Source organism: Rhipicephalus microplus, chromosome 2, assembly GCF_043290135.1.
Source record: "Rhipicephalus microplus isolate Deutch F79 chromosome 2, USDA_Rmic, whole genome shotgun sequence".
Taxonomy (NCBI): Eukaryota; Metazoa; Arthropoda; class Arachnida; order Ixodida; family Ixodidae; genus Rhipicephalus; species Rhipicephalus microplus.
The window spans coordinates 137,361,210-137,373,725 of record NC_134701.1 but is presented as its reverse complement, the minus strand read 5'-3'; the positions used below and the strand labels follow the sequence as shown (position 1 = coordinate 137,373,725).

Below are 12,516 nucleotides of genomic sequence, written 5' to 3'. Positions count from 1 at the left end.
ATAAAAGACAAAGTGGTGACACAGAAAGCATCAATTATTTGAAAACAGCGCGAAAACGTACACATGTCACCGGCTAACTGCCATGGCAGCTTTTATGTACAACCAAGTGTCTCTGCATTTTTCATGTGCGGGTTATTCACGCCTGAACACCGGCACTGAAATCTATTACTCATCGAAGATTTACTGGATGGTTGAGTGCTTGACTTTTGGCGTCAAATACTCCCGCAGCGTAGAACACACCTCATGTAGTCTGCATGGTAATTCTCGCGTGAAACTGCAGTGAGCGCCTATATTTAAACGTACCTGGGAGACCACATCATCAACCTCGCTACGATAAGTGCAAAAGAGAGGCTTCTCCCTTATTTAGCCGACTAATCCGGTACTGTTGTGGCTGCGGCTAAGTTGGGCCCGAAATCTTCTTCATCTCCGTAAAGCGATTCTTGATCTTTACAAGCAACCTTGCTGCTCCGTCTGGTGTACTTACCTTTTCGTGAAATACACTCTGCCACGCCTAACAAACACCGGTTACCTTCGTTCTTTGCTCTATGGCACCGCCAAGCCTTTTTCTTCACCCTAATTTCATCTATTGTCCTTAACAGTCATTTTTTCACTATCCCACTATTCTGTCTTACTGTCATTTATTGTCACACCCACGTTTTTTACATTGTTCAGTGCGTTATATTTGTTTCAAGTTAAACTCCGTTCGTTAGTTTTCAGGTTTCTGCCACGTATGTAACAACCGTTACGATGCGGCTGTTATTTTCTCTTACGGTATTCCGTTAGCAGCACGTTAGCGGTACTCAGCAACAGTAACATGCAGCTGCTACATACTCTGAAGGCATAAAAGACTTTGAACTCACGTTCCACCTATTTCTTGAGGAGATGGGCACTCTTCGCGCAATCCATTGTCCCTCTTTTGCCGGCGTACGAACCGAAACCAGTGGATCCCGTAGAGCTGTTTCTTTTGTAAATCTGTAACCAAAACAAATCCCCCAAGGACATGTCATGTCTCATTATAAGAAACAATTACCTTACTTTGAAGTAGTAAGGCTAGCTTTACAACACCAATTCTTCACAGGAAAAAAATGAATTCTTCAAGTCCGACGTGATAATTGTACAAATGTAAGGTTGCAACTAAGAGCACACCATAAGATATACTTCTAACTGCGCTTAACTGCATCATCTGGGTAACTTCTAGAGACTTTTTAGATATGAAGCAGCTCTTTGAATAGACTGTGTAACGCTGTCCCTCCATACGAACCCCCCGCACACCACAGGTGTTGGCGAGGTGCCAAGTCGGTCACGCCGCCACTCTGCGTTGACGTCACGCTCCCCTCGCAATGTGCGCTGACATCACTAGCTCGGTCGCATCCCACGCGCTTGCCGCGGCACCCACAGTTGTCGCCTCGTCCATTAGGCCACAACACCTGCCGTGGCGACCGCTGACTATACCGCCGACTTGTAGGTTCACGCGCAATAAACCTGACGCACGTCCAAAGTTACGCGTTGAAACATAACAGTATGTGTCACCTACAAGACCTACGCCAGCCATCGCTTTGAACAAATCTTCGAGTGCTCACGGCAGCACCAGCGTTAGCGCCGTTCAACTTGTGACGCCACCCGTACGCAACACTACTGCTTCGAATCCCATCAAGGGTTCTTTTCCAAAAGATCGTCCTAGTTTTTGTTTGATGCACGAACTTTAGTAAGATATGCAAAACAAATCCGTATAGTGGCATACTACAGAGTAAATGAGAGTACCCTCTTACCTAAATGTCGCAGGAAGAATTGTTTTGCTTTCTTTGGTTGTTATTTTCACATAGATCGTAAACTTTATATTTTGCACAAGCTAGTACTGTGCCATGCACAGCTTTATAGGCTTATGAAACTTTCTTTGGAGTATATTCGCTCTCGTGCACTTGCTAAACAATATATGCACACAATGTATGTATGTATGTATGTATGTATGTATGTATGTATGTATGTATGTATGTATGTATGTATGTATGTATGTATGTATGTATGTATGTATGTATGTATGTATGTATGTATGTATTGTAAGGAGTTTCGAGGCTGCTCGGCCCAGAACCCCGCAGAGAGGACACGGAGCCAGACCAGGAACCTTCTTTATTGACCGGAACCCGGGCCGCAACTGCCCGCTGCAAGCCGCTGCCACCTGCCAACTAGCGCACACCCGATCGTCGTCCTCCTCTTCCTTCTGTGACTGGCAGGCTCGCCACCACCACTCCCGTACTGCCCGCTCCCCTTCGGCGAAAGTGGAAAGGGGAAGATATGCGATAGCTGCTAGCCTTGGACACGACGGATTACACGTGGCACACAAGACCGCATGTCGGCACAGTAGATTCGCGCACAGAGGCAAACTCCGACACCACCAGAAGATAGAGGCCCACCAGTCTCACTCAAGTTATGTATATATATATATATACAGTCGTCGGTGGCAGCATGGCGGGAACCTGATGCTCCTGTTGCAGATTCGGTCCCACTTAGCTAGCGAGCCCTAAGTAGTCAAAGTAAACCTCCTGGCACTGACATTGTTGCATGGTGCCAGCATCGTGGTAAACATCTCGCTGTATCATCTTTTGCCGTTGTAGCCACCCGGGCTTCTCGCGTCTGGGTGGCAGCCACTCCTCCACGTAGTAGTCGTTGAACGCTGCTGAGCTCGGCAGCCGTGGAAGCGTGACGTCCCCGCAGAGACTCTGTCTGCTAAAGCCTCCGGCGCTCACACCTCCACTTGCGCGGATGTTGATGCCAGATCGCCTTTCTCGACGTAGTTTCTTACTTCGAAGACCACCATTTTGCGGTCAAGGGCACACATGCCGGTGCAATTACTCGCGTTGACCACAGGTTTTTTCTTTAACGTGCCCACCTTTTCTGTTGCTCTCTCCGAGGCCACGTGCATCTGTGTCACCTCCCGTTCCAACTTGGTTTGTTTATCTGGTTGCTGCTGCCTTGCCTCAAGCTGCTCCGTCAACCGCTTGTTCTCAATCTCAGCTGAGTCCAGCACCTGTTTTAGCTTCGGAAGCTTTTCCTTGATAGTCTCTAGTTCATCCTTGCGCCTCCTAAGGCTGTGCTTGAGAGCAGTCTCAGAATGCGACACAAGACCGAGCTGCGTCTCTAGTTTGGAGACCATTGCTGAGAAAGTCTTCTCGTCAACTTCGAACTCAGTAATCCGCTGCTGGTTTTTATTGTACTCGACCGCCTTCTTGTTCAGTTCCACAATGCTTGCCTGCGCTTGACTACCATCTCGGTTACTGTCCCGCTGGGCCTGGGTGATCTGCGCACGGAGGTCGGCTGCTTGCATACGTAGCTCATTCAGCTGAGATTCCTGGAATGCACGATACCACTAAAGTTCCTCTTCGTCACTACACCGCATGTTTTCCAGCTCAGTGTCTCTCTCCAGCAACTGCATTTCGAACTGGGCAGACTGCTGTTGCTGATTTCTCAGGCGCTGCTAGGCATCGGCGAGCAGCTCCTCCCAAGAGCGAAGCTCGTCTACCATGACAGCAATGTGGCGATCCTTCTCATCATTGATGGTGGTTGCCCTGGATTTGTAGACGTCGTGCGTGTGCTTGAGCTCTTCATGTTCATGAGTCAAGTGTCCCAACTCGCACTTCAGCTAGCGGATGTGGGTAGCGTGCTGCAAGGTAACCTACTTGAGATGATAACTTCAGCTGCCAAGGCAGCCTTGTCTCTCTTGAGGTCACGAAAGCGAGCTTGCTCTCCTACCTTGTCGTAATATGTGACTGCATCCTCATGTTCACATTTGCCGTCCGCACTGCAGCCTCCTTCCTCCCAGCCCGCAGCACCTCCTCTCTCTGCGCAATAGTCTCCATCCCTGTCCTGATCACCATCTGCCTCCAGATCAATGCGCCGCACGTCGAGGTGTCCTTCTCCATTTCTTTTTTTTTTCCTTTTCGTCCTTATGTCAACATCACCAATAGCGCCATCTGCCGCAGCTCCTTCTCGGGCTGCAGTGACGTCTCTTCACGCAGCATCTCCTCCCACGGCATTCACCGCCACGCTGACCTCAGCGACGTCCCATGCACCCTGTCGACACCAATGAGCTTCTGACTTGCCTCCATTGAGCTCACCTTCCTCCTCCGCGACGATGGGTACGGCCGGAGTAGACGGCTCGTAAATTTGCTGAGCAAAGCGAGCAAGTTCATCGAGGGAAGAAAAGAAGCAACCCAACAGGTACAACTGAAAACGGGGGTGGCATCGCTGAAGTACGTGCGAGACCTTAACTGCCTCAGGTGCAGTGGGGTCCACCCGACGGAAAAGCTTCTGCATGGCCCGAACATAATCTCGCAGGCCCTCCTGTAGGAGTTGCGTTTGGGTTTCGAGCTCACGCCTGATACGGTATTCGTAAGCGACCAGTAGGAGCTCTTCTCGGAATACCACGATGAACTGGTTCCAGGACTGAAAGGGTGGTTGAAGCCGCCGCCATAGTTCTGCAGTACCACGCAGAGCTACTGGAAGGACACTCCGGAGCACGTGGGACTCTGAGAAGCCGCTAACGGTCGAGTACACTAAAAGACTGTCTATGAAGTCGAGGACCGATTCCCTCGCGTCTTGGCGGAAAAAAGTGGGCACGGTGAGCGGCGTCATCAGGGCCATGGTCGCGGACTGCCTGGTACCTCGCTGTCCATGGCCCAGGGGCATGGTTTTTCTCGTTGGCGGCCAAATGTAGGGCATTTCTAGGATGTTCGGCCCAGAACCCAGCAGGGAAGACGCGGAGCCAGACCAGGAACCTTCTTTATTGACCGGAACCCGGGCCGAAACTGCCCGCTGCCAGCCGCTGCCACGTGCCACATAGCACACGCCCGATCGTCGTCCTCCTCTTCCTTCCGTCATTCGCAGGCTCGCAGCCGCCGCTCCCATAGAATGCATGCATGCATGTATGTATGTATGTATGTATGTATGTATGTATGTATGTATGTATGTATGTATGTATGTATGTATGTATGTATGTATGTATGTATGTATGTATGTATGTATGTATGTATGTATGTATGTATGTATGTATGTATGTATGTATGTATGTATGTATGTATGTATGTATGTATGTATGTATGTATGTATGTATGTATGTATTGATTGATTGATTTGTGGGGTTTAACGTCCCAAAACCACCAAATGATTATGAGAGACGCCGTAGTGGAGGGCTCCGGAAATTTCGACCACCTGGGGTTATTTACCGTGCACCCAAATCTGAGCACACGGGCCTACAACATTTCTGCCTCCATCGGAAATGCAGCCGCCGCAGCCGGGAATCGAACCCGCGACCTGCGGGTCAGCAGCCGAGTACCTTAGCCAGTAGACCACCGCGGCGGGGCGTATGTATGTATGTATGTATGTATGTATGTATGTATGTATGTATGTATGTATGTATGTATGTATGTATGTACGTATGTATGTATGTTACGAGAAAAATTGTACTACTGTGGTAAACGATTAAGATTGGTTGCGCCAATAAATCTCGATCCAAAATTACCCCACGCTCAATTTCTCGCAATCACATTAAAGCGCGCCCTGGCTTTCGAGAATTTTTTAAAAGTACTTGCATGACGATACTCCAAACTCGACGGTCCAACTTTTATAACATAGCTGCCAACGACAAGACTCGATAAAACTGATAGGACATTGGCAACCTGGTGTCAAAAATTACCACTTTCGTCCAGCTTTTGCTGCATGTCAATTTTACTACAAGCCACAGAGGCGATCACTTGAATCATATGCTGTTTGAAAATATGATGAAGGGAAGAATCCCATGAAATTGGGCTTGTGAAGCATAACTTCATAACTGTATGCTCTCATTTTTCCCATATAATTATTTTAGTAGAAAGCAAGTGTCAAACTTTCATTTTGCGACTGCAGCAACATAACTCCCACACGTGAGTTTCAGTTAGTAATCACGGTGTTAGAATACGTTCTGTCGTAATAGTATGGATTTGTTCACCCAAGCAAACTTTCTTGCTCGTGCCCCATTAAGTTCTTTTCTCCCGTGGGACACAGCGTAGTTCCTTTTATACCGATGAAGTAATGTGGGCGCCCTGTAGGAGAAGTGCAGAAACACCACCACGTCTCCACCATTTTGTAGGTGAACTTCAATGCGGCACGCCTCCTGCACGTTGATTTGTGCGATCTCTTACCAATCAAGCGCCTTGATTCTATTCTGCTCTTAATGTTTTCTTTTGCTTTATTTGCACAAACTTCTGGAACCATTCTCACCCATGTTTTTATTTGTTGTATCAAGTGTACACAACATGCATTACCTCCTTTTAAATGTCCCCATTACATGTGCGTTAATACATTTTTGAAACAAAAGTGAGTTTTGTATTCTGTCACCACCACAATCTCTTCTTGATGTAATTGGGGAGGGGGTGAATTAAGTCAAGTGGGCTGTCGTTTTTTCTCCACTCTCTTTTTATTTACACCACTGTATTGGTGTGAATGAAAAATCATAATATTATTATCACTAAAAAAAGAAACGTATGTGTTGTGTCGCTTCATTCATGCTGTACCGCAATGTCATCGTAACTGAGAGTTGAATACCTATTTAAAAGGGAGGCCTTTGTTGGTGCCTTGAATACTGCTAGCTTACCTGTACACGTTTAGCTTGCCGGTAAATCCACGTCCGCTGAACCAAAAGGTGACACACGTAGCCTCGGTTGGGGGACGAGACCGCATGAACACGCGGGATATTGGATGATGAGAGTCAACTGCAGTCGTGTTCAGGTATAGGTAGCGGCCTGCGATTCGTGGGCGAATAATCAAATAGCTATAATACTACGTTTTGAGTCACCTCCAGCAGCACCACCTGAGCAAAACTTGAACTTTCAGAGAAGTAAGTCAATGACAGGAAGTCACTGTTTTGTTCCTCGCGTTAATCCTACATCGCCGTAAAACAGAACTTGCGGACACCCAATAGTATACTGTATGAATTATATACCATGGTGACACCTGAACCACCAGAAAATTGTTAATGGTCTCCAGAAACGCAGAGCTGTTATTGTCACGCAATAACTCTACCCAGAGAATAATCAGCATGCGTTTTATTGTTTCCTTATTGTCGTCAAGAAACTGCAAGGAGTAGCGTGCATGTTGACTATAAATGTTCAGTACTTCAGTTCTTTATTTTATGGGCAGAATACGATTAAGTTCGAATGCTGTATTCAAATTCCCTTCAAAGTGCTCCAATTGAAACTCATACTATACTGCTATCACGCTTAGCAACAAATTTCGATAAAAGAGGGCCCCACGAAGATGTCAATAGGCTGGAAGAGCTGAGCCTAATGCATACTTTGAATAGAGGACTCACTGTTGGCCCCTCACAGTGGGCTCTTGGAATATCGTGGCCATTCACTTATGCGCCTTACCCTTCATACAGCAATAAGAGAAAAACACCTGTTCAACGTTGTCTGCACGCACAGATGATGAAATATTCTAAGACTATTTTATTTCTAGTTGTTAATTCTCTATGTCAGTGAAAAATTCTCAGTGGGTCTCATTCGCCCCTACTAATTCTATTTTTCTGCTCAATTAGCTTACATGAGTGAATCGCTAGTGAATTGCAATCCTGATTAACACTCTGAGATTCACAGCCTTGCCACTTTTAATATACTGTCTCATATGATGTATTACTGCCTAGTTATAAATGTTATCGTTTACACCCATTAGTAACTTTGTGTAGCGTTCAATATCGTCTATATCCTTAGCCCGCACTTATGTGTTACATTGTACACTGACCCTAAATAAAGTTACAGGGAGTATATATTTTGTTGCCCTCAGTCAGAATCAGCTTGAGATGACATTGCACAGAGCACAAAGATTTAAGTCATCAGGGCAGCTCAGACAGAGCTCCAAAACAACAACGTTGTGGTTTTAATCCCATCGGTTCCTTTTCAGCGGCTCTGCCGGAGTAGGCAGAGCCACTGTATGCCCCACCAGTCTCACTGCCATACCAAATAAAATTTACCTTCAAAAGAAAATGGTTTTCACTTCCATACTCGTGACACTAGTGTTGATAATAATTTACATATTTTTTCATATCATACACACATCTGTATTCATTTTCAGCAGGCCGATTAACTAATTAGGGGTCGCGTGGACGACTGTTTTTGACCCCAAACATGCTTTTAAATATCAGTCATGTATGGACTAATAGGAGCTGAAAAATACGTTCACAAGCTATTGCTGTTGGTTTAGCTTGTGCATACGGCGCCAGTATCGCTCCACTCACTGACCTGTGAGATTCCTCGTCGTGTGGTCCGGCAGTCCAACTTCGGAGCCATTTCGTATATTCCAGTCAGAAAAACTGCCCGGAACAGTCAACGCTAGGCACGGGGAGCCTATTTCCCAAGAGCAAAAGTCTTGAGCAAGATAAAAAGAAAAAAAAACAGTTCAGTTATTTTTCAGTGAATTGTGCTTGATGCGTTCAAGGCATAATTCTGGCATATTATACGCACTAACAGAATCGACACTGTGCAGAGAAGTTAGCAAAAAACTCACAACAGCACTCTATTTAACTTAGAGCCAAGGGTTCCGAAGTTGATCGACTTGGGCGTATAACAAGAGCAGCTGTGTAGGTGGCATGCTTTTGCGATACATGCCATACAAACCGAGACTATTACAGGCCTGAAGGCTTCCGCTGGACTCACACTTCAAGTCAGTGTTGATATTCAACAGCGTTATCACATGCATGAAAAAGGGATGAGCAAGGCATGAACTAGCTCACGTGTTAGTCATAAACAGCGTTCGAATTCGCACTCCAACATGGTCGAGGTAGAAGTGACAGTCGCAGTAGCATCAGTGAAATATTTATTACATTGCTAAAACAGCGAATTGTCACCCTAGAGCATTCTTATATTCATTAACAAGGACTAGCGAAGAGCGGTGGCTAGCTAGTCATCCAGGTCAAGCTAACAGTTAGCGAACACTAATGAGCAGTTAACCACCACTGAAAGAAACTGCAATAAGCAATAGTTGCCATAAGAAACAAACTCAATAACAAACAATACCCAACACAAGCCCCGCACTTCGTAGACACTACCTATAGTGACTGCAGGTGCTACTCAACATTAAGAGGTATAGACTGCCCAGCCCTCAATGAGATTTGGTCAAAATTATCATGTCCGCTAAAGCTAACAGCTTCACAGATCAGCACAGTCAAAACCCCTTTGATTCTTCGAAAAGTCCTCAATTCACACGCGTGAGAAAACCATCGTGCCGTCACTAGACTTGAAGGTTAGTAAAGCTGTTGAAGTAGAAAGCTGCCTTGTAATTAGCAAAGTACGTGTCAATCTCTTCATGACGCTTCCTTTTAATTGCACATTACAGAGTGCCCACTTTCTCATCTTGCTCCAATTCATCACTATCCTGACTTACGTTTTCACCATGTTCACCACCAAGCATCAGCAGTAGCATTTACATTCGGCACAAATAGAGTAAACTGGGGTAAAATGAGACATGTGGCAGAACACGACATTTTTACTTTGCCGACTTCTGTGGCTAATACAAAAAGTACTTTTAATTGCTTCTCTCTTTCAGCGATAGGTGCTGGTAGTTATCTACCTTTTTATGTGTAAGAGTGTGTAATTGCTCACAGCGTTCGCGTGGGAAAATTCATGCGGCTGGCGTTGGTGTCTTCGTGACCAATCCAAAAGACGCAAAATTCTTCTCGGCCAAATTTTCGAATCCGTGCATGAAGCTACTCTGACGTTAGCACAACAACTTACGTATTTATCTTGTTCCTTTTTACCGTCTGAAAACAGCGTTTGTCACACCGGATGGCCTCTATGAATTTACTGTAATGCCATTCGGACTCTGGAATGCACCCGGCACATTCGAGTGAATGATGGACAGCATTTTACGCGGTCTCCAATGGAACATATGCTTGTGCTATCTTGTTGACGTCGTGGTCTTTTCACCCTATTTCACTTCGCACCTCATTCGTCTGCGTAAGATTCTACAGTGCCTTACAAATGTAAGGCTGCAACTCACCTGAAGAAATGTCACCTCGTGGCTCTACAACTCACCATACTTCGTCATGTCATCTCCAAAGACGGCATCCTCCACGACCCTCAAAAACTTGGTACTGTTGCCGAGTTTCCTATAGGCCAGCTACAGTTAAAGAACTAAGGAGTTTTGTGGGACTGTGCTGTTATTTTTGTCGGTTTGTCCAGAGCTTTGCTTCTATCATTGCTCCGCTAACTAAGCTCCTTGCTGGCGGTGCGGATTTTTCGAATCGGAGAGCAGCCTGTGACGAATCTTTCACAACACTGCACCAACTCCTTACCTCTCCACCCGTACTGCGCCATTACAACCCTGCTGTGTCTGGTGTGTTTGACTGCTCCGCAGTGCGCAAGCTCCGTGCCAAACAGTGCCTACGCGGACGTACGCAAATGCAAGGCGAAAGCTTCACTAGGTAAGTCGAAGATGTTACTGATTTATGCCGGTGCTTGAACCCTGAGGTGACCGAACAGGACAAGATCAGCATATCTTGCATGGCATAGGAAATCATGCCTTCCCAATGTTGCTGGCGAAGGGCTCAAGTACTATGTTCGAACTTGTGACCTTGTGCCAGAGCTTGGAAGAACTTCGCAAGCAACATGCATCAGTTCGGAGGTCAAAGAGGGCAGACAACTCTTTCGCCGCCCTGACCGTCGGTGGTGACAACACCCGGTTGGTGCAGATGAAAGACTATTTACACGAAGGGGTCGCTCGAAAGCTTTCGCGTCTCTCGTATCTGCCGACCAATGAAATACCAGCGAACTGCCTAACGTCAACCATCAGACAGGCTATTGAGGAGCAGGTCTTCGAGGCGTTGCCATTGCTGACGTCTGCCTCTCCACTAACACCTGTTGCTGTGCCACTGTCTTAATTTTTCATACCGAAATTTCAAAAACAACAAGTGATAGAAAATCCCAAATTCATCGTCTCACAAAGCGCGGCTGACGAAGTTAAAAGCCACAGAATGCCCATGTGGTTCTCCATCAAAACGGCGTCAGAACATATTTAGTTTTTATTCACTCAATAACGTAATGAATTTCAAGCCTTCAGCAAAACACGATTAGCCCAAAGAAAGTCTGTGGGTGCATAATTTGCTAAGGGTTTTGGAGCAACACAGCGCCGGCTTCTGTCTGGATTTATTGCATGGGGGGTAAGTAGTAAGCTTATAATTACTGCGTTGGGGCCTATGTAATAAGTTTTAGGTGCTTCTACTGCGATTTCTGAAAGGGTGAAACTTTTTCACGCTGTCTCGTTTCACCCCCAGGTTGGGTGAAATGAGACATGTGGTATATATTTTTAAAACACCCCTTTGGATTGTGGTAATATGATGATATTTATGCAGCGCATATGATGTACCCAAAAACGTTTCTGCAATGACATTTATTAGTAAATATTCAAATACACACTAATGAATTCTATTTTAAAATTTTCATCGCATTAGACCCCATCCTATCCTTTATCTCTCCGTAGTTAAGCCGAGACACCCTGAGGTGTCTCACATATTTGGTGCGCTTACCCACAGGAGAATTTCACTAATTCCCCTCTCATTTACTAATGCAAATAAGCAGGAATGTTATTGTACCTTTGCTATTTCGAATGTTTCGAATCTTCGCAATTTCAAATTAAGATAAAAAGCGTCTGACCTGCTTTTATTCTCAGCTTCAAAATCACATGGGTTGTTTGTCAAATATGATTTATGTGAAGTGTTCAATAGCACCACATCTTGTGAAGTATTTATCGAGCCATTCACAAGAAAGGGCGCTAAACGTAATGTGGACAGCCTCCCCCCCCCCCTCCTCCCGTTGTCTCTGTTTCAAGGAACATTTATTAGTAGCTACTGAAAGACCATCACTTGATGCAGGGGTAGTTGCGGAAAAAATTGGGAAAAGCAGCGGGGGTTGAACGGCAAGCCTAGATAACTACTCGCTTCTTGCGCGGTGTATCTGCGAGCGCATTTCAGTAGATCGTCTCGTCCAGCTCAATTCTGGTTGCTTCGCTCCGTCACAAAAGAACTTACGAGGCTGCTCGTTTGGTTGTGGTTTAGTTTATGGAACTTGTTATTCCAAACCTGCAAGGGCTATCAGCAACCTCTTTTTCTGCAATATGAGTTTCGATTTCGAACCTAATCATTGAAAATGGTACCTCATAAAAGTTTGTCTTGGCATTGTAGCTTATAACAATCTAGATTTTTTTGTCGTAATTTCCGCGCTTCCTCATTCACGAAAGCGACATAGGGCACATGAAAATGACTTACCGTGAATAAACAAAAGATGAGTTATTACGAAAACGTTTTGACTCATAGTTGACTTACAGATATGTGAATACCAGCAAAAAAATCCACGCACATCCACGAAGTAAATGTTTATGATGGAGCGAGGCGAGGACCTATGGTTCATAACGCCTACGTTAAAGTTGCCGACTAGTATAAGAATAGACAGAAGGAGGGACCCATGGATGGATTGGCGGACGTACCGACGACGCTCG

General features: G+C 45.7%; 1 protein-coding gene across 1 annotated transcript in view; it reads right to left on the bottom strand.

The window, feature by feature from the left end:
- Positions 1 to 12,516, bottom strand: part of LOC119169739 (MAM and LDL-receptor class A domain-containing protein 1) — a 242,581-nt gene that overhangs the window by 116,102 nt on the left and 113,963 nt on the right. The window contains exons 27-29 of the mRNA XM_075886844.1: positions 8,268 to 8,393; positions 6,626 to 6,773; positions 861 to 972 (exon numbers count right to left, since the gene is read on the bottom strand). Coding sequence (XP_075742959.1) covers positions 861 to 972; positions 6,626 to 6,773; positions 8,268 to 8,393 — 386 coding nt within the window. The remainder of the gene's footprint in view (positions 1 to 860; positions 973 to 6,625; positions 6,774 to 8,267; positions 8,394 to 12,516) is intronic.